The 23,132-nt window shown below is 39.5% G+C and overlaps 1 protein-coding gene across 2 annotated transcripts in view; it reads right to left on the bottom strand.

Moving 5' to 3' along the window:
- Positions 1 to 22,838, bottom strand: part of LOC146689036 (BMP/retinoic acid-inducible neural-specific protein 3-like) — a 64,514-nt gene extending 41,676 nt beyond the window's left edge. Inside the window, exons 1-3 of one of the 2 annotated variants that reach the window (XM_085436743.1) lie at positions 22,449 to 22,838; positions 22,240 to 22,336; positions 21,613 to 21,923 (exon numbers count right to left, since the gene is read on the bottom strand). In XM_085436743.1, coding sequence (XP_085292869.1) covers positions 21,613 to 21,866 — 254 coding nt within the window. In that variant the 5' untranslated portion in view covers positions 21,867 to 21,923; positions 22,240 to 22,336; positions 22,449 to 22,838. Of the gene's footprint in view, positions 1 to 21,612; positions 21,924 to 22,239 lie in introns of both variants that reach the window. The other variant, XM_085436742.1, reaches the window with a different exon arrangement.
- Between the last annotated feature and the right edge of the window lie 294 nt (positions 22,839 to 23,132).

The raw sequence follows: 23,132 nt of genomic DNA, 5'->3' as shown, positions 1-23,132 counted from the left end.
GAAAACTGGGATTTATCACCTCCCTCTCGAGTACTCGAGTACATACTCCCTACATTCCACAGACACATGCCAGCTTCAAAATGCAAAGATAAATGCACGTGCATTCACACACCCTGCAGCTTCAAACATCTGAACAAAGCTGCCCTTGCTGCAACAACTTTGCTATCGCCCAGAACATCGCATAGTCCCCATGGGTGCGGGCTTGCTGCCAATCAATTTTCCACCAATAACAATGACCCCCTGAGAAAAATACAAAACAGAAAACAGCTCATTAAGTCCTGTTTCATGTTGGTGTTTCTCTATAACGAGCGGCCATTAGTGTTTCTTTCCATCCGCTGGGGCCATCTGAAGGAGGGAGCAATGGAGAGAGAAAGAAGGAGAGCGGTGCCGTGATCGGCACACTGCCTCGCTATCCTGCTCGCTGATGGACATTTTCGAACGGTGTCACAGCTAAGCTGCAGAATAACAGTGTCTGCACACACATGCACACGTTTGTTGACGAAGACTGCAAATCAATCTCACCGTTTTGCACGTAGACGCACAAAGAGATCTTGCATTTCATGGAAGAGTGCAAGTTTATTTCACCCCTTACTCTTCTCAGTGAGACTGGAGTTGAGTAACTGGAATACCCTATCACACACACACAAACACACACACACACACACACACACACATAATAGGTAGGCTTATTTTACCCACAGCTCTGTGCAGCAGGGGCTTCCTGCGCTTCTACCTGTCACACCCCCCTCTGAGCAAGCTGGAGTGCTGTGTGAACCAATAGGTGGAGAGCGACACAGGTCATGATCAGAGCCATCACCAGATGTCTCAGATACATCACTCAGTATGGACTGCCTGAGGGCGTCTTATTGTCCAATAGAACAAACCACAGAATGAATCGAGCGTGCTGATACAGTTGAAATATGGCAACAAGCAAAGCAATGCACACTTCAGTCGGTTCACTATGTCACTGAGCACACCAAGGGAGTGTCTGCTTCTTCTGATCTTCCCCCAATGTGGGAATTACTGCAAGGAAATTAAATATTTTAAAATATTCATTAAAAAATATGCAGTTTAAAAACATGAAAGTGTACTTTGTTGTGAATCAGTTTAAAGCAGCAGTAGGATTGGAGGATTTTCCTTTTTTCGATCTCTTTGTTGTTTTTATTCAATCTGAAAATTACTGGCCCTCAAGATATCTGTCCTTTTCAGGTGCCAAAAATGCTACATCTATATATGAAATGTATATGTATATATAATCACACCATCTGCTTCAGATTTTAAGCTGCAGTATCAGGAGACAGTCTATGTTTAGAAATATTTTTTAAAAATAGTAAAATGTTAATTATATTCTTAGATTTTTAAGGTTTTTCTGCTTCTTTTAAGTGAATTAAAATGCATCTAAGTCATTTTTGGCTTCAGGTTTCATTCTGTATTTGTCATGTAAATCTCAAGCAAGGTGGTGCAATGTTAGCACAATCACCTCACAGCACGAAAGTTCTGGGTTTAAACCTGCTGATGTTCTACTTGTGCCTAGGTGCAGATGTGAGATAAGCAAAGCTCTAAGTAGCCAGTAGTAGAGTAGTAGATGAGAGAAGAACCATATTACTGCCAGGCCGTTTCTAAGTGTATGACTGAAGAAGATGTAGAAACAACAACATACACACAAGTTTTTCTTTTTATATTAAGGTACAAATTTGTTCCCAGAGATTCTGGTCTTTGTAAAAACCAGTACAGCCTGTTTAGAATAAAACTGTAGTAAAAGGCACGTCCCTAAAGACAGGTAGAAAAGACTACATCATTTAAAAATGTATTACGTTAAGGATTCAGACCTCGAGTCAAAATCCTCATACACATTTTATTTAAAAAAATGCATAAGAAATATATCATGGTGATGATACATCAGTAATCATACAAAACCAAGTCGGAATAATGCACATCAGCTGATGTTGATCAATTAGGCTGAACGTGTCTTTGGCTCATTTACAAACTGCAACACAGTCACACTTGATCAGCATTGTGTGAATGCATCGTGTAATTGATTAATAACACAAACCTCTGCCCTTGATCTGTATACAGTACTGAGACTAATGACACTTGAATCTGAACCACTGCCATTTACGCACATGTGCACATTTTGCAAAAACAGATTTATTATACAGGGGTTTATTTTTTCCTTTGGCTGTTTGTTTTTATAATATAATTTATTTAAAATTATTCTGTGTCTGTAAGTTAGGTTGGCATGAATAATCCTCACAGCTTCTACGGGTCTACGGCTCTTTTGGTGTCTCTTTCAAGTTAATTCTAGTGAGCTATAGTGCATTTTCATTTCCACCCACCAGAAGAACAATTAAATGTCACAAAGAAAGAAAAATAAGCTTGACTTGTCTTTGCAGGTGTTCTGCTTGTATTCGTACACTCTTTCCGGCAGCGAGGCAATTACTGTTAAAGACAGTTTTCCTCCATCTCTCATTTCTTTGCTGTTTTACTCAGATACTCTGTAATGACTTTACAGCAGTTAGGTCCTCATCATTGCGCTACGAAACTCTGGATTCAAACTGTGATTCATGAAGAAAAAAAATAAGAAAAGAAATTCCAATATTTAAACACTGGAGAAAACTTTGACCTACATGATAATTAATGCACATTTGCCAGTGGAATAAAGGGGATGACATTAATTAAATACTTTTCTTTCCCGATTGCTTCAGAAAAGTCTAATTTCACCTTTGACATCAGGCAGTACTGTACCTTTCTTTAATGATATACTTGTCTTTCCTTTCACATATGATTTTCCTCTCATACAGCTTATGTTTACTGTTTATATGATGGTGTATTCCAAATGCCAATTAGATCCTGTTCACACTGGTAAATGAGAGCCTGTCTTGCACAATTTTGTCATTGGTTAAGTTTGTTACTTTTTTCACTCTTGCTAAAATAATCAAATTGCTGCAAGAAATGAAACTGAAATTCTTGACTGAGCTTGAGCAAATGGCCCTCACATGGCAGGTGTGTTGCAAGAGGAAGCAATAACTGATTCATTATGTAGAGCCTGTGTTCACTATTGGCATTTTATGGATGAACATGAAAATTTCGTAGATATCTTCACTTTATTTGTTATATCTGTGCAGCAGTACATTCCATTAATAAGGTAAAGCTCTGTGCAAAAGTCTTGAGCCACACCTCATTTCTTGATCTTTTGCTTCCAAAGAACCAGATTTGTATTGTTTTAAAAGTATTCTTGTGCAACAGTATTGACCTACGAATGAATCAAACATGAATAACACACCTAAATTAAGAGGTGTGTTTAATACACAACTTAGGAAAGAATCAGTTTTAAATTACTATCCTTGAGAGCTTTATTACCGGCAGCCAGTGGCAAAAACACATAATTTGTGCCCATTTCTTTAGTTGAATCTATAAAATTCCAAAAATAATGCAGTATGACAGCCATAAATATATCTATATTTGCACCAAAAGTGATTCCAAAAGAGCTATTAGCCGAAAACGCGGCATATCTCAGCATGGGGCATAGGGTGTCCTTAAAATATCAGAGGAAACTACACAACTGGAGGACAAAACAAGAAGTGACAGGTCTAAAAACTATCTACCGCGGATGAACTGTATCTGAGAGTCAAGGCCTTATGAAACATAAAAAAATCCAGTAAAGACCTCACACAGGACATGATAGATGCATCGTGGTTCATCTATTGTTCACTGTTCAGAAATTGTACCCATATCCCAAATGGTCTCAGTGGGAGAATGGTTGTTCCTGTGTTCCTTCCTTCAGGGAAACAAAGAGAAAGGGCTGAGGGAGGCCAAACTCCTCCACGACGATTGCCTGGAGAACTACTCCTGAAGGTTACTTAAAGAAATTAAAGAAAGCCTGCCTAACAGCATTCAGGATATGTTGAAGAATAAAGGGGGTCATACTAAATATTGACTTTCGAACTCGTTAGAAATGTGCAAACTCTGTTTTTACCTTATGTGCTGTATTTCTATGTACAGGATCTTTGCTGCTTTCAATAAATTGCTGCAATGAATCCCAGCAAAACCACAAATAAATAAGGAGAGGCTTAAGACTTTTGCACAGTTCTGTATTTGTGACCTGGAACATAGCCATGACAACATTAATCTGTAATTTCTTTTAAAAAAGACATAAAAAGGACCTTTAATTCATAGTGATTAAAGCCACTACAGGAATGTATTCAATTAAAAGAAAACAGGGCAAGACACAAATAGTACTGCTAATAAATTTTGATGAATAGTAAATTGAAAACACATTTTCATCTCACTATTTAAAACATTACTTAAAGAAGAAGTAAAAACTTGCTAGCAGCACTTCATCATTATTATTTTATCATGATTTACAAACACATGCATCTCATCAATAAAGGCTAAGTAAGAACATATTGTTGTGTTTTGTAGCTGGGTTACCCCAGATACCAAAATAACCCACTGTGCAAAACAGTTGCTTGATGTAGACTCAAAGTTATTTCAAGGACCTCCCTAAAGAGAATAGAGCAAAATGAGAGAAATGTCCTTCATGCTCCGTTCAGTAAGATAAACCAAATGTACATGCATTTAGAAAACCTTGCGAGCAAACCGCGGACACTCCGCCGCTTTCGATGTCACATTTTCTTTTCCTTTACTGCGGTTTGCTTCTCCCTCCTCATTTAATCTGATGTGACGTTGATCCTTCTCAATATGCATGCATCATTAGCAACAGGGAAATGGTTTTTAGAAATTAAGAATTACAAACAAAGAGGCTTTTCTTTTGAATGACATCAAAAGAAATTCTACTCGTGCCAGTTGCGTAATGAGCATATCCCAGAAAGACACCTTCATAGCGGCTCCCATCAACTTTGTTAATTGAGCTACTTATGATGCCGTCTTTAAAAAATGAGTTGGAGAGTGAAATGAGAGTGGGAGTGGGATGGGAGAGGAGAAAACAGACTCTCACCCTCCCCGTTTCTTTTCGTCATTGACGCACCAGATAAACAAACTAAGGAAGAAAGGAAGATCAAGACGGGGAAAGTGAGTGTAATGATGTAGTTAATAGCTGCTGGTTGTGAATGCTTTGCAGAATTGCCACCAACAGTTTGTCCAACAACATCAAACAAACATTAGACCATTAATTTGTGAGAATCCTATTAAACCCGCTGAGAGGTCCTATAAACAAGGCAACATACTGCTTCCTGTTCATTCGGATTTTTCATGCCTTTGATATAACTAAGTGATACTCGAGTACACGTTCCCAACACTCGACTACCACCTAAGAGTGTGACCTGTGTCGGTGGGAATCTAAAACTCCTGTAGAGCAAATATATGAATTGTGAATGCAAAATTATGCAGTGTAAGCTATAATAATACTGCATGTATAATACTTTAATACTGTTTTGTCTAATTATGGAATAATGATGAAACATTTTATACACAAACACTAAATACTAAAAACAATTAGAATAAAATTATGACAAACTTAAAAAGATGAATGACATTAAAAAAACAAGGAAATTATTTCCCTGTTGTTTTTCTTCCCACCTTCGGATTGTCTAAAAAAGGCAAAATACCCAGGCAGTAATAAAAGAAATGAGCTGTCGTGCTGATGTGTATCATTACTGTGTTATTAAAATTATTGCTAGTGACACTGCACCAGCTGCTGGACGCTAGTAGGGATATTTTCCAATATTGTGCACCCTTGAAATCGAGAGTTCTCATTACATACTTTTAAAGGCATTTAGCTGTATAATGTATTCAGTTAGGTAGACTTATTCAAGTTGGATACCCTTTAGTCAAAACATGGCTTTAAATATAATGTTAACCAAAGTGAGTTCAGATTTTTGCACCAGTTTTACTCTTCTCTTTCTTTTCTCTTTTTTCCAGGACCATCAACAAAGGACCAAGTGAGGGCACATCTTTCCCTCCATCAGTTAGGCTTTAAAAATCCTATCATTCCACTGAGTTAACTAATGATGTGGCGTGACATGAAAACATTCTCTTGGTTATACCAAAAAACCACACTTTCTAATGAGGAGGACAAATGATTCACCAGAGGAAAGAGCAGAAGGAGAAAATAAACCCCTCACAAAAATCATGTAAGTCGACTGCAATGAGTTGACAGTTTTTTCTGATTTTAGACAATTTCTACAATAGTTTTCAAAAAAAAAACTTGCAGAATCCATGCAAAGCTGTGCATATAGCATCTCAGCTCGTTACCAAGACACTTTCTGTTGTTATTTCCTTTAATTTGACGCTTGTCTGTACTTTTGTTTTGTGGCTTCTCAGAGACAGCTGTCACTTCTAGCACACAAACAGGCCTAAAAGCAGAGCTGTAACCCATACTGGCAATCCTCATTTTCGCAGCCTTCATCAGAAAACAACCAATTGCTGTCTTTTTTTTTTCTCGGTTTTCTTCTAAAAGAATGTGTTATGGCCTTAGTGCCGAATGTTGTGCTTTGTTTCGCTCGTTCTGTCTCCTGTGTCTCAGGTACCGCCTTTCCCCCGTGGAGCAGGTAATTGCGCACGGCTGTCTCCATTCGGCCGTCGGGGACAGAGTACAAAGGCTGGGAGAAAAGGTGCAGCGTGGTGCCTGTGGACTCATTCTGTGGAATCGTGTTGCGCTTACACCTTAGGAGAGTCTTTAGCTTACTTTTTTGTTCAGCTTTTATCCCAGTTCATTGCTTGTTTTGGTGGAAGCTACTTTTCTTTTCCCTTTTAAAAATTAGTAACTTGTGATGAATGGTTAATTTCATCACTCACGTTTCAACTTCCCTGATTATTTATGCCCAGAAAACTTTTAAACTTTTAAAATTTGTCAGAAAACCTGACAGCAGAATGAAACAAATATTTGTATAGCTTTAAAAGAGCGGCCTACCTTTTTGTTTAAAAATCAAAGCATTTATTAAGGGCAGTAATAAAACATTGTGTTAGAACAGTTTGGGCAGAGCATGAAAAAATTACCTTCGGCTCATTTTAAAGTTTCACAGCAAACAGCTGAATAGTAATAACCGGTGTTGGTCAAGTTACTTGAAAAAAGTAATCAGTAACTAATTACTGATTACTTCCCCAAAAAAGTAATCCCGTTACTTTACTGATTACTTATTTTCAAAAGTAATTAATTACTTAGTTACTTTTTAAAAACACGATTTACAACCTGAATAGGTGATAAAGAAATAGATCTTTAAACCCAATTGTACTTTTTCTGCATAATCCATCATACAAAATGTAATCAAATGGAAAAGTCCCTTTTTAAAACTTGTTTTATTAGTTTTAATCTTTTAACTTTATGCATCAAGCAAAAATTTAATTATATGCAACATTCTCTGACTGGAAGGAACTTGTTTAATATTTAAACCTATTTTCTGCACATTCCAGCACATAAAATATTTTTTTTGTGTGTGTTTACACTCAGTCTTTCAAATAGATGCAAGTAAAACACAGCAGAAAATAAATAAAGTCAAAGACTAGCGGTCCTTTTGCTCTATTTTCACCTGTAAAGCAGGAGTAGGGCAGGCGGAGGTTTACCCTGGTGCAGGTGTGCTGAAGCGGTCAGTGGAAGAATCCGCGGGTTTCTCTGTGAATTTCCCATTACGTCGTAGCGCACTCGGTGCTTGCTTGGAAGTTTAGGGGGTTTACCGTTAATTACCATTTTTGCAATAGTAATCCCTTACTCCCTTACTCGTTACTTGAAAAAAGTAATCAGATTACAGTAACGCGTTACTGCCCATCTCTGGTAATAACCAACAGTGAATCCCACTCAGGGCGGCTGCATCGTAATGGATTGCACCCACTCAAGCAATTGCTTATCGTTCCTCCACAGCACGTTTCAGAAGAATCCCATAGGATGCTCAAAATTATGCACTGAGTCTATTTTTGTAGGAAGTCATTTGAAGCTGCACAGAGCTTGTGAGGAGTTCAGGAAGTCAAGCACGGGAATGGCATAAAGCATCCGATCAAATTCTAAAATAGCAGATGCTGAGCAGAGAAAAAGCTCCACTTCTTAAAAGCTGTTAGTTTGATTTGAGGCCACGTAGGACAGAAAAGACACAGTAACGCAAATGTGCACCTTGTGTACTTCTGGAGTCACTAGTACATTGATGCCATGTCAGTTTGCATTTACAGTCCACAAATGTGCATATGTGTGCATGCATGCGCGTGAAGGTGTGTCTGTGTGTTCTTGTTGCTCTGATTCCTTGAGAAGTCCCTAAAAGAACCAGAGAACAATATTTGAAAAAATGGTCACGTCCTTGACGTAAATGTATCTGACTAAACTTATTACTTGCTTTTATTACCAAAGAAAAACCATTTTTACAGCTCCACACAATTTTAAATGAACAATTTGGATAAAATAGGCACTGTCAGTTTCATTTTTCATGTTCCCTTTTTAGCAAGGCTTTAACACTTAAAGTTTTCTTGGAAGAAAGAGGAAGCATTCATTTTAACTTTTAATTTTTTAAAGACCAGTTTTGAGAAACTGTGAAATACTGCATATTGTAAGAAGCAAAAGCTTTCCCAAATAGGCAGCTGCCATTAATGATTTGTGGCTTCCATGAATACAACTACACCTCTGATAATAGAAAGCAAGGGCAGCTCGAGAGAGCAAGATCATGACTGGCAGCAGGGTTTGCTGATATGGAAGCTGCTTATCCCTTTTGTGCTGCAGTTTGTCATAACATTGTTGACAAGGGACTACATGTCTCTCTCTCTCTCTCCCTCTCGCTCTCTCTCTCACACACAAAGACGCACACACACAAAATGCGGACTCACACAGGAATGTCTGGACTCACACTGTCTACATAATGAGGTATGCACATACTGTTAATAGGCCAATACACTGTGTATACACACTTAACCTCACAAATTCATACACAAATAAATCAAAGAGCTCGTTGAAGAGCGACCAGCTACAGTAAATCCTGCTCTTTGTGACAGTTTTGTCCACAGCATGCACGCAGCAGCTTTTACAAAGTATGACATACTGTAGCTCTGCACAATACATCTTCAGAACACAAGATTCAAACCCAAAACAAGTTGCACATTCTGTTTTCTGGTCCCTTCTTTACTGTGCAAGTAAAAACCTTTTTTAACAGCTAATTCTGTTACAGCACGAACATCAGCCCGCTTGACAGGCAAGCTGGAAGCAATCGAAGCTGGGGACTACAAACAATTAACAGTAACAGCCTGATTAAAAACATCATCAATTTTAAATATATTATCAAAGTCTTTCCATGTGGCACTGTCAACCCAACAGTTATTTCTGGGTTTCCATGACAATCGTGTAGATCAGACAAGATTCAAAGCCAGTCAAGCCATCAAAGTCAGTATTTATAACAGGCAGCAAAGACATTTTTTCCCTTCTTGTAACTGCTCATAACCATAATTTTCTTACAGTTTTAAAGGTTTATTAGTCACATTCTTACAGTGACAGGTCCATATTTAGAACTTAAGAGAGGACACGTAAAATTCTGCAAAATCACAAATTAAATGTCATTTTTTATTCTAAATAGCATCCGACTGAGTTTTAATGTCACTGACTGCAATCATTACATCTGAATTTTACAATACAGTGCCCTGAAAAAGTTTGATTTTTGGCGTATTTATCACATTTACATCATCAAAAAATAAATAAAAATACGCAAAGACAACCGAATAAATACAAAATGCAATAATTTATTAAGGTGAAAAAGCTATCCAATCCAAAAAGTAACTGCCCCCCAAACCTAATAACTGGTTATGGCATCCTTGGTAGCAAGAAGTGCAATCAAGCGTTTTTGAGACCTGAGAATGAGCCTTTCACATCAGTGTGGAGGAATTTTGGCCCACTGCTTTGCAGAGTCATATACAGTCATATTGGAGGGGTTTTGACCATGAATGGCCTGTTAAAGGTCATGCAAAATAATCTTAATCTGATAAGTCTTTGTCTAAGTCATTGTCCTGCTGCATAACCCTGACATACTGACACAAACTGATGACCAAAAATTCTCTTTTTTTGGTAGGGAGCAGAATTAATGAATCTATTACAATACTGCCACCATTTTTGACTGTTGGTATGATGTATTTTTTATGTAACACTGTATTAGTTTTAAGCCAGATATAATGGTCCTTAAACCTTCCAAAAAACTTGTCAATTGTATTATGTCAGTCCACGGAATATTTTCCCAAAATTCATCAAATGTGAGACAAGCCTTTGTGTTCTTTTGATCAGCAGTGGTTTTCACCTTCAAGCTCTGCATATATGCCCACTCTCTTTCTAAATCATGAACACTGACCTTACCCAACCATGATGTCTTGCTTTTTAAAATTTTTTAATCTTTTTCACTTTGTCACACAGGTTCAATCTAAGTGATTTGTTAATTCAAGGTGTCTGGCAGTATTCATCTGAAGAACATGAACACCCATGCTCTTTCCAAAAATGTGGTTAATTCGTGATGTAACAAGGGGGAAAATTGCTTTTTCACATAGATCTGGTAGGTTTGGAAAGCTCTTATAACTTAAATGAAATTGTCTTTTCAAACTGCAGTGTGAGTTTGGTTCTTACTTGGGTCATTTTTGTCTAAAATTTGTGTGACGATTTGAAACCTAAGTGTGACAAATATGCTAACAAATTAACAAATCACGAAGGGGAAAATACTTTTTCACACCACTGTACGTCACCCAGGTGACCCTTGGGTAATTTTGCCATGATGACTGTCTGTCAGATTCCCCTTTTTCTAATTTAAAAAATATCCAAGATGGCTGAGGAGACTGAAAACAGTAAATAGCTACAGATACTTGTGTATTCACCTGAATGACAGAAAGGACTGGAGGACTGACATTGATGCTGTGTAGGAGAAGGAGATGAGGAGTGTTTGTAAAGCTCAGATACTGCACTGTGTAAAGTAAGATCTTAGAAATCTTCGACAAAACAGTGTTAATGAGTAGCAGCAGCAATGCCAGATATGTCAGCTAGATCAGCAAACTAGCTGGAACCATTCTGGGCCAAAATCTGGAGGCGCGTGAGTCAGTGAGGGACATGAGGTCACTTAACAAAACTGCTCTCCATCACGGACAATCCATCACACTTCCTTCCTTCCACTCTACAGGGCCAGCAGGGATCATTCTCCCTTAGACTTAAACCAAATTAATCAATTACCATAAAGAATGGTTCAGGAAATCATTCCTATAATTCTCTATGAAACTGTACAATAGGTCTCCTTTTTTATGGCAGGTGAACAAACCTGTCAGGAGAAGATTAGAACTTTTTCTTCACATTTTTTGATTAATTAATTTATTATTTATGTATTGCTCTATCTCCACAGTACAGTGGTCCCTCGCTATAACGCGGCTCACCCTTCAAGGCTTCACTGTTTTGCAGATTTTTTGTGCAATTTTGCATGCTTTTTTTTTTTCTTACAGCGCATTGTGTTCTGCGTCCTGATTGGCTGTAGACCACTGTCAATCAATCTGCCATGTCTCCTGTCAGATTTACGTAAATCTTCGATCGATAGCAATGTGACTCTGAAGTGCTGTACTCTATGTAAGTTTTCTCCCCGACAAACACAACAATGTCAATGAAAAGTTTTACGCCGTCAAAGGCAACCGTGGGTTCCTTTGGTTTTATTCTGTAATACTGGACGTATTTTTCTACGCAGGTTTGAACTTTGAGAGTGTTTAAACAAGAGAGAAAAGTGTGAAAATGTTCATGCCTCTCTGAGAAAAGTGTATAAAGTGTGTAGTGAGGTGTTTTACAGCCTTAAAACATCTATAATAATTGTAAAAAATAACATTGGCTACTTTACGGATTTCACCTATTGCGGGTTATTTTTAGAATATAACTCCCGCGATAAACGAGGAACCACTGTATATGAGATTTTGCTGCCTTTACGGCCATATAACACTTTTACTATTGCTAATATTACAATTCTATCTATTGAGTTATCTGTGCAACTTAGCATAAGGATGGTGTGTGCATCCTGACAGCAACTTCAGCAACTGTTTTCTTCTACACCGGTCAGCTGATATACATGAATTCCAAGTGTATGCAGTGGACTTCCCTGATCTTGGCAGATCAATGAACTGAAGTGAAATGAATTGACTGTGTTGGTGCTTTTAAGTACTTTAATCACAAAATGAAAATCATTTACCCTGCTTACTAAATCTGTAGTTCATAGTTTGTATCTAAGCACACGAGGAGAGAGACATGGCTTTAGTTTAAAATTCTAACTTTGAATATTAAAAAAAATATTTTAAAAAAGTTTAGGTTTAATTAACTAAAACTAATCTTTAAAATTAAATTTAGGAGTGAAAAAAGTCTAAAACTAGGCTTAAGCCACATCTGGAAACGTTGTGCATGTGCTGAGGTATGACATTAGTTGGACATTTAGGAAAACTGACTTTTCTGCTTTCAATCTAATAGTTTGTTTTTCCTAATACGAAAGTCTAGCTCACTGTTAGGAGGCCCAATAGTGCCTACGGTATGTTCAAGCAGGTTTATAAATCGTAAATTAGTGTTCAAAGCAATTCATAAGTTTTGGCCTCAAATACTAATACAGAGACATTTTCATAAAACCTGTTTCCATAGACTTCTAACCAATAAATCTCTGTTCTGTCCTTTATAACTCCCCAATCCCACACTTGTCAGAAGCCATAAGCTCTAGTTGAAGGAAGTACTTGTCACTATCATTGCCACTGGTGATTAAGAAGGGGGTGCTCCACCTCTTTCCTGAGGATGTATTCGAAACTGAAGGATAATGAACATACTTCAATTCACCGGAATGAATAGAGGAAAAATGGAAGGAAATTTGAAGAACATGAACACCCGTTATCTCCCTGGATATGTCCTGTAATGGTTTTAAAATAAAGAAAGAAAAAGAAAATGCAATGAAGTCAAATAAAATATACAAAAAAAGAAACTACTCCATACAATAATATATTGATTATAAACAAACAAGACCCTTGCAGTTAGGAGCCTCTGCGCGTAAATGCATTCTGCGCTCACCAGCACAAGGTCAGATTTGATTAGGCTGTGTATGTCAGGCAAGCGGAGAGGCAGAAGAGAAGCACAGGAATGTGTTCTGAATTTAAAGAAATGGCAACATAAATGAAGCACCAACTGTATTCATTCAGTTTTTGGTTTTTTTATATCTAGAAGACATAACAGGCAAAAGCTTGGATTTTTTTAATGTCCTGAAATTGCTCGAAATTATCTGTCGCTGTGATTTCATGACATCGAATGTCTTTGTTAGCAAAGTGCAATGATAGAGTATTGGTTTGGGTGTATGAAACACATTACATCAAACCTGAGTGCTTCTAATTTTGGTCGGTCCTGCAATCCTAAAGGACAAAAATAGGTTATAGAAAAATGACGCATTTGAACACTTTCTCACTTCGCACCAGTTTTTAACATGATACTGCAACTACTAATCATTTCTTTCTGATCTGCATGATGGCCCTGATCCCCCTAAAAAGGGAACTGGGCTCATGCTGTAAAGAAACCAAGGCTGAACTCCCACCTTTGACCTACACATCAGGGTTATCATTTTTCATGGCTAATAGGGATACGTGGAAAATACACTTTTTCTGTTTAGAATAATATTTAACAGTCCACTCTTTTGTTGGGGAGAAAAATACATATTACCACATAAACTTACTCAATGTCCTCCAATCTGTAAACAAAGACAGTGGTTATATTGCCCCAAGCATCAGTAACTAAGTACAGCACATTATTTATACCTGTCAAAGCATCAAGTTCAACTTTTGACATTTATTTTTTTTACACAGTAACGTTCAATTCTAATTTGCAAACAATAAGTTTTAAATTTATACATCTAACTGAAAAACTGAATAAAAAGTTCTATAATTATCAAAATTGAAAACGTAGTTTAAAGCAGGTTAATTCATTGTGGATGCTCTATGAAATGTAAAAGCGAGTAAACATGCTTAAATGTAGAAATGAATCAACAGCATCAGTAAACAAGCTGACTACATTCCACAGACGATGGGTTTTATATGGTTATTGAAATGAAGTGTTGGCTTCTGATGGCTGACAAGCTGACACAACTGAGCCAAGAGTGCAAACTTCCACCAAGGCAGCTCACTCTCTGGGCTAGTGGGAGTATCCCCCCACAGAGAGACAAAAGGACCCCCTGATGATCCTCTAATCGCCTGAGCCAAGGTGTGAAACTGGGTGTGGGTCCCAATCAGCCAGAGTTTTGGGTGAGTTCATTGTGAAACCTGGCCCCACCTTATCATGCGAATTCCTGAGGTCAGATGGCCCAGGATGTGAGTGGGCGTTAAGGCGTCTGGGAAGGGATCTCAAAACTGGATTATAGATGGCAGAGAGTTGGTGTCGTAAACCACCGCCTCTGTTCAAAGATGGTCGCTCACAGTGGACATAGATGGCTTCTTTCACTCCTCTTTCAAACCATCTGTCCTCTCTGTCCAAAATGTGAACATTGGCATCCTCGAAAGAGTGTCCTTTATCCTTAAGATGCAGATGGACTGCTGAGTTTTGTCCTGTGGAGGTGGCTCTTCTGTGTTGTGCCATGCGCTTGTGAAGTGGCTGTTTGGTCTCTCCAATGTAGAGGTCTGGGCATTCCTCGCTGCACTGTACAGCATACACCACATTGTTAAGTCTGTGTTTTGGCGTTTTGTCTTTTGGGTGAACCAGTTTTTGTCTGAGCGTGTTGCTGGGTCTGAAGTGCACCGGGATGTCGTGCTTGGAGAAAACCCTCCTGAGTTTTTCTGATACACCGGCTACATAGGGGATGACAATGTTGTTGCGTCTGTCCTTCTTATCCTCCCTCGCTGGTGTCTGATCTTCTTTTCTGTGCATCTTTGCTGACTTTAAGAACGCCCATTTAGGATAGCCGCACGTTTTGAGTGCTTCCTTTACATGTGTGTGTTCCTTCTTTTTTCCTTCAGGCTTAGAGGGAACATGTTCTGCCCGGTGGTGTAGGGTCCTAATTACTCCAAGTTTGTGTTCCAGAGGGTGATGGGAGTCAAAGAGGAGGTACTGGTCCGTGTGTGTGGGCTTCCAGTAAACTTCGATGTTGAGGTTGCCGTTCTCTTCAATGTGCACAGCGCAGTCCAGGAAAGGCAAACAGTTGTCCTTTGTGTCTTCCCTGGTGAACTTGATGTTTTTATCCACAGCGCTAATGTGCGCAGTGAAGGATTCCACTTCTTGTGTCTTGATTTTGACCCAGGTGTCGTCTACATATCTGTACCAGTGGCTGGGTACTCTTCCTTTGAAAGAGCCAAGAGCCTCCCTTTCCACTTCCTCCATGTGAAGGTTGGCTACAATAGGTGACATGGGGGAGCCCATGGCACAGCCATGTTTTTGTCTGTAGAAGCCTTCGTTGTATTTGAAATATGTAGTGGTGAGGCAGAGGTCTAACAGTGTGCAGATCTGATCGGGTGTGAAGTTGGCCCTGTCCTCCAAGGACAAGATATGCTCAGAGGTTCTTACTCTGGCAGATTCTAAATCTTGATGCCGTTTCGTTTCATAGCAGATTCCACCATGCAGAGTATGAAGCCCACAAAAGGGGAAGCATTTTAATGCCTTATCACTGATCAGGGGAAAATGACCAGACTCAAATAACCACTCAATACAACTACGGTATATAGAAGAGAATCTGTGAACATACAACACACCCAACCTTTAAATAGGATAACAGCAGCAGAAGACTCTGGGTGCCACCCTTCTCAGCTAAGAACAAGAAACTGAGGCTACAATTCACACAAGCTCACCAAAACTGGACAACAGCAGAATGAAAAGACATTGTTTGGTCTGAAGAATCTCGATTTCTACTGCAAAACTGGAATGGGTGTGCATAGAGATATTAGTTTCTGGAAAAGTTATTGCGCTTTCTATGATTATAGGATATTTGGTTCTATGGATGAGTCATTAAACATTATTAAGATTTCTAACTGATTGCAGAACATACAGACTGATAGATCAATCAAAAGAGCAAATATGATTAAAAGACAAAGTGCTTGGATATGGACTGCCGTATGAGTCAGTAACAGAAAAGAAAGCAGTAATAGATTCATAACAGTCCTTTTGTCCTCTGTAAGAGCTTTTTTATTTCCTCCAGTCTTTTTGGAGATGTCCCCAATAAGCACCTACATTCCAGGCAAAGGGAAATTGTTTATGCTTCCTTTTAATTCTTAAGGTCGAACTTCTTCAAGATGATGGCTTAGAAATGGGTTTTGTTAAAGTGGGCATTATGGAGAGTCCCTTAAAATGCAGTTCTGACATTATGCATCCCGGTTCTTCATAGATTTTTAGTCCTGATATACGACCTGTGGAATGTAAGTTGCCCTAATGCACATTTTGATACTTTTATATTAACGTGTGATGCAATTTAAAGCTACATGTGTCACTGTTCTGACAACTGATCTGTGTTTTACCTTTCAAAAGGAATCCAGGGTCACATCTGACATCTTGTCTTTATAAAAGAGAATGTCTTAAGTTTGAAGACCTGGGTGACAGCTGATCAAAGGGTGCTCTGGAGCTGGCTGTCTCACTTTTGGTTGTAATTTGCATGTTCACTGTTTCTGATGTGCAACAGTGAACATAAATCATATAGCAGCTGGTCTATATTTTCTTCATAGAATTCCAGAGTCTGTGCAGTGTTGTGTGTGTGTGAGGGGGTAAAAATTTTTGAAGCATTGGCATCTAACCCTCAAAAATTAAAAAACAAAAAACAAAAACGGTTTGATAAATGGACAGCAGATACCTTGCAATAAATCATTATAGAAATGTTACAGCGTGTCTGAAAAACTGTCTTGTTTATTTATTGAGTTGATTAAGTCCTAAAACTACTTGTTGAATTATTTTGCATTTAAATGTACTTTGAACATTGCACACAACCATCTAGACTTTTAATGTATCTCCATTTTGAAGTGTATTGAGGTGACTGTGCATGTTCTTGATGTGACATTTACAGTATTTGTGACTGTCATGCTAGCTGTTGTGAACATTTCTCTTACAAAGTTTAACAGTATAACTTAAACAAACACATAACAGCACCAGAACAGATGCATATGTCTGATTTTGCCTGAAATGGTAAAAAGAAAACCCAAAAACCAAACATCTGAGACCGTTAGCAAGATAGCTAGCTACAAAGCCACTTTCTATCCTTTTTCTACTGGCAGAAAAAATTGTGATGGTCTCTTTTCCATTGCAGAGTCAAGATGGTTACCACTGAGGGTTCGAGGGGTACAGAATTTAATATTTAAGTTTCTCACTGCCATCTGGTTCTTTGCAGCAGACTTCATCCGGCTGTATTTGACAGTGTGAAAACACTTACATACTAAAAATAGAAAGGGTAATTATCAAAGTATATGGAGACACAGCATTTACTACGGTACACTCTTCCACATCTTTGTTATAAAGTTAAATTGGTTACTTCCTGAATGCAAGCATAAAAAACTGTTAATTTGACTAATTAAATAGTAATTCTTGCCATCTAACGTGCCCTCACATTGTATGGAAACAAGATTTTCTTAAAAAAAAGGCAACTTGACAATTTAGTCTTTATCAGAGGCTTTAGGAGAGTTTTTGTTTGTTTGTTTGTTTGTTTGTTTTAAATTAGATAATCTTCTCAGGAGCACTGATAGTATTTAATGGCATTGTTTACTATGTATCATGATGCATTGCACTGTGATATTACATTGCTTTGCTCTTTCTTCCTTTTGTTCTTCTGTTTTGTTCTCTTCTGTTCATTGCTTTTCCATTGCAGTTGTAAACCCATTTATTCCGTCCCATTTCATAATCTCTTTTAAATGTGCTTTCCCATCTAAAACATTCAGAACACAATAGCAAAGTCATAAACACGACAATAGGCTAAGTCAAATGACAGGTATTGTGAACATCATGCCTTGGCAGCCTATCCTCTCCACAAACATGTCTGCATATAATTGAAACACTAATCACTCCATAATTACAAGAGATGACTCCTTATATCAAATGAAGTCAGTGTAATAGCTACTAGGCTGACAGGAGAAAAGAGAGGAGAAAACACAGGAGATGAGGCGTGATATAAAAGTTATGGCCCGTGAAGAAGAAGAAGGGAGGAGGTGACATTTTGACTAATATGCTACTGTCTGTGGATATGGCTCGACTGCACTCAAGAAATCATGGCGCAAGAGCTTCTCACATGTGCAGAGATGATTTCTCAACACCGAGAGCTGCTCAATAATTAATCTGAAGCATACTTTTGTTAATTTTACAGCCTCCCCTCCAGCAATGATGCACATGTATTCAGCAACTGCACAGAAATATCTTAAAATCTCATCTCGCACTATCAGTGTGAACAAGGAGCAGTGAAAAGAAATGCTGTTTATTGCTTCACTTGCTTTTCAAATAAACCAAGATGTACAAGCCGGACAAGGAAAGTTGGAATCATCCAACTACCATCAGTAATAAAATAAAAGCCACAAAGCTGTTGCGAGATTTGCGACGCACGCCGGGAGAAGAGAAAGAGCGAGTGAATAAACGGGCATTTTAAAACCCCCATTATGCCTGACATAACAGGTGTATTTTTTTCTCCAATCACATTGCAAGTAATATCGTTAAGTGCCTCTATGCCTGTTTTTCACTGCTTTTGAATTCACTGAATCCATTATATTATTGCGTTTGATCAGACCTTGAAAAGAGAGAACTTCTTTCTTTCACTCAGAGGATTTGCAGTCTGAAAATCACATTTGTTACAATGTTTCACATTTACACTGCTGCGACATAAAGCTGTAAATCTCCAAGCTTTTTAATCTGCTTTTTAATGCACTCCTGGCAGGCGATGGGGAAAAAAGGAAAAGAAAAACCTTACAACTTTTACTCGGAATAATACTCAACTAAATTGTTCATTTTTGGAGGAAAAAAAAAAGGATATAATTGGAAAAGACTACAAGCTGTTCTGGTGCAATGACCTGCCGGCAGGGGGGGATAAAGCTGTGTTTCCTCTCTTCTCTCTCTCTTACTCTCGCTCTCTCCTTTTGTACTCCATCTCCTACAGCCCTCTCCCTCATTCCCTGACTCCCTCTCCCCTGCCCCCTGACGGGAAAGGCCAACTGAGCTCTGGAGAATATTTATGAGCAAGGGAGAGCAATTGGTTTGAGATCATTCGACAAGGGAGGAAGAAAAGGAGTAAGGGAGGTAGGGAGAGGGGGCAGGAAAAAAAAAAAGAACTTGACAGAGACATGGAGATAAAGGAAGAGACGGGGTTTACATTTTAATGTTTAAATTTAACCTCCCTCATACCCGGTGAATACTGAGACTGAGTTCATATTGCTATGTCTCATCTGTCTTTGGGTGTGCATGCCAGTATTGTACATATACTTTATACTTAGGAGGTGTGGAATCCACACAAGCACTAAGGAAAGCTCTCCAAATTGAGGCCAGCTTCAGTTTGGGACTGACACACAGTGTTGGTGCTTCAAGAGGCAATAAAGGGACTTTTACTGACCCATAATAGTGTCTGCAAGGAGCGGGACGCTGTTGTCGGTCAATACGAAAGATTATTTTTGCCTAGATTTTTCTTTTTTTAAATAAAAAAGATTTAAAATTCACGAGTCTTTTATGAGCCACGCAACCCAAACAAACAGCACATCCCACTGCAGTTTGAAGGCACTTCTGATCTCTTCATTCCTCAGCATCCTCAGCTGCTCAGTGAAGGATGACAGTGCCAGGAGTGCAAGATATTTAAAGCTTCGAAAGAGTTGTGCTTTTTTCTTTTTCAGCTCAGGAAACTAAATGACAATGCAGGAACTCTATTCAACATGGTGATATTTCACCTTTTTCACTTGAGTTTCTATTGGATTTCTGCTCTAATTAGGTATCGTACTGTTCTAGAGCAAAACTGAAAAGGCCATTGTAGCCTGAGGGGAAAAGACGGTTATAGACCTGTCAAGTTTGCATTATCAGATATTCAATTGATGGTCAAAAAAAAGTCATACTGTCTGTAAGAAAATGTTGTTTAGAAGTTGGCCAAAAATCTGAGCGCATGTTTTAGCTGTGTGCAAATGTTAGATTTGCAGCACTTGGGTGGGGTGCAGAAAGGGCAGGAGGGCACAAGAGCAAGCAAGGAGAAAAGCAGATATGAAGACGTCCTGAGAAATGGAAAGACGATGCCAACAGAGAGGCAGTGAAGGAGGAAATGATGGATGTTGGGGAGCCAGCAGCGCTACATTCTCTGTCTTTGCCTGGCATTGTCGCCCCTGTCAGCTGCTAAATGCCAGTGTCAGTCAAACCTCTGTTCAGCTGGCAACAGCTCCTCTGCCACACGGCTGAGGACAGCCCGGCATTACTCTCATCTATGACTATCAAAGCACTTACCTGGCACACACCGGCGCAAATACAGACACTCAAGTAAGCACACCTAGTTGCACTCTCACATATCGTGGAGCATCTTCAGCCATTGTTGTTGGAACATCAGTTTTTCACAAAAGATGTGTAGTCAAGAATGCGCTTTAAAAAAAAATTGTTTACGTTTACGTACGTCAAAAACAAGGATTTTTTTTATTCCAACCTCCAGAGGACATTCACACCCTGAAGTCAAAACAGGAATGCTCACACAGTCTACTTTGGATGGTGATTTATAGACTGCATAAGATGATACAGCCATCAAACAAACATACACCAGACTTTGCCCTTTCAGTCTGTGCTAAGTCACGCTGACTGAACCCACAGCCTAACAGAATTTCATCAGTCTCGGTTTCAGTGCACACTCTGAATGTTGGAGGTACGTTTCTATTCCGAAGACAGCAAAGCTTAGGGAAATATGACAGCTCGTACACTCACTTGTGTAAAAGACTTTTAAAAAAATCTGCTAAATGTGTTAACTCTGGTGACAGTGGCAAAATCGCCTTCCTTTCCTTTGTAACGCAAGCTGTGGAAATGGAGAAAAAAACCCAATGGGTGTTGTACACCATTTTATGCCATATATCCAAACCAAGAGACCGCTGAGTAATATTTTTAGTTTTCATCTCTGAAATTCTCAGTGTTTTCTACTCCTGTCGGGAAATAAAATAAAAACAACTAAAGAAAAATTACATCACAGCAAGCTTTCAAACAATACCCCGCTGCTTCGAAAGCACACACCCACTACACTTCACACCGCACACTTTTTGAATCCATCCTGTCACACATCAGCGAGCTCAGCCAGATATCTCTTATGTCCCACTGCTTTGCCCAAACCCCCCTGCAGTATCTTCACTTCGAGTTCCCACTGATATGCAGCATTTTGAGAGTTTGTATCATACTCAAACCATATGTCGTTGCTACCATCAAAAAAGGCAAACAGTCGCACCCAAAGATGCTTGCATGTGTGCAAACGGCACGCAGTGCTTTTATTTGTATGCAAAGTAATCTTTTCAATACATCATCCCCCAGTTCACCACCCACTAAATCTGCATCTTTTATAGACTAAAGAAAAGTATACCCTAATCTCTTGTTTTGTATACCCTTAGGCTTAGTATACTCTTTTCTAAAGAAGAAGGAGAAAGGGGGAAACTCCAAGCAAGACCACATGAATCAGAATAATTACATTTAGCCTATTTGACTTGACAAAAACAGCCTTGATTTCAGGTATGTAAGCTCTGCAGCAGTCAGCTGGCACAACCACTGCCGTCTCTCACCTGTATATCTTGTACTTGGTGGTGAATCCCTGCTGGTAGCGCTCTGTGAAATCAACAAACTCCTGCGAGTTGTGAAAAGGACCTTTGTCTGAAAGGAGCCAGCCCAGGGGCCCAGTGGAGCCGCTGAAGCCTGACCCGGCAGGGTCCGCAGCACTGGCCCCTGCTACCAACCAGCTCTGGAGCAGGCTTAGTGATAACCACTTCCATAGAAACATGAGGGCCGTCAGTCTAATGGAGATGCACGGGCCACTCATGCTGTTTCCCCCGGCCCCGGTGACTCCTCATTCTCCCTGCACTGCTGACGAGTCCCGCTGGAAGGAGGAGAAAGAGGCAGACGGAGAGCAATTGAGACAACGTGGACACAGAGGGCACTAATTAGTAATTTTGGTTTGGGATGAGGGGAACAAAGGTGAACTGAGAGGGCTCATTTGTCAAGTAGCGCCAGACCAGAACAAATATTTTAGAGGTTGCATTGTGGAAAGTAAAGCTAATGAAAAAGGTGAGTTTAGAATTTATTTTGGACGACGTAACCTACAAAAAAAATCTAAATATTTCATTTCTCTACCTTAGGTCGGTTATTATTAAAAGGTTTAATGTTGTTGTTTTATTTGTTTGTTTGTTTTTTACCTGATTCTGCAAGTACTGGAGTCCGTGACTGGTTGGAATTAGTCTCCGCAAAATCCCCTGATAGGACCGTGAAGTTGGGCTCAGCTGGGCGTGCAGACTGGGCGGCATTTGAAAAAAATAAATAAGATTTTTGTTGTTTTTGTTGTTGTAGAAAAAATTTCGCTCACAAATTCAAACTCGCGAACAATCTGGGGAACAAAACATCCAACCTCCTCAGAGCGCGCTCCTCTCTCTCTCACAGCGGTATCTCCAGCGGTGTGCGCTCCGCACTGTAGGTCCACTCCAGCGACCGCAACGCGTTTAAGATGACGGGGTCAAAAAACTCACAGACAGACTGGTCACTTCAACACACCGCTGTGACTTGGATTCGGTGAATGCGCGGGTGGGAGAAGCGTGGCGAGCCTCCGTCCTCTTAACTCATTTCTGCTCTCTGCTAGAGGGGCGCGCTCGGGGCGCATGCAGGGCGCAGGGAGAGCTGATGATGATGCTGACAGTGCCTGGACTCCCAGCGAACGGAATGTGTGAATGGCATTAGGGGTGCTCTCGCTCTCCTCTCTCTCTCTCCCTCCCTCCTGTACCATAGCGTCGCAATGTAATTTATTCCAGCATCTAGCACACACCCGGTTGGTTGGGACGTAACTGGAGGAAGTGAAAGTAGGAGGTGTTCAGGAGGGGTAGGGGGTGGAGGGGGAGGCTGGATGAGGGGATGGTCAGAGAAGGCTAGTGTGCTTGAGACAGATGCCTCATTTCAGAAAAAGCGATAGAAGTCACCTGCAGTTCGGATCAATACAAATTAGAGTGGAGGCGAAAAGAACAAAACAGGAGGAAATCCGGATAAAATGCCAGCTTTAAAAAGTCGAGTGGCCTCACGTTTATGGTCTGATTCTGGCTGA

The sequence above is a fragment of the Copadichromis virginalis genome, linkage group LG17 (genome assembly GCF_057382275.1).
Source record: "Copadichromis virginalis isolate Kocher_CV1m ecotype Utaka linkage group LG17, C_Virginalis_male_GT1.1, whole genome shotgun sequence".
In the NCBI taxonomy this organism is placed as follows: Eukaryota; Metazoa; Chordata; class Actinopteri; order Cichliformes; family Cichlidae; genus Copadichromis; species Copadichromis virginalis.
Note: the sequence above shows the minus strand (reverse complement) of the source record. Positions and strands in the feature narration are given on the sequence as shown.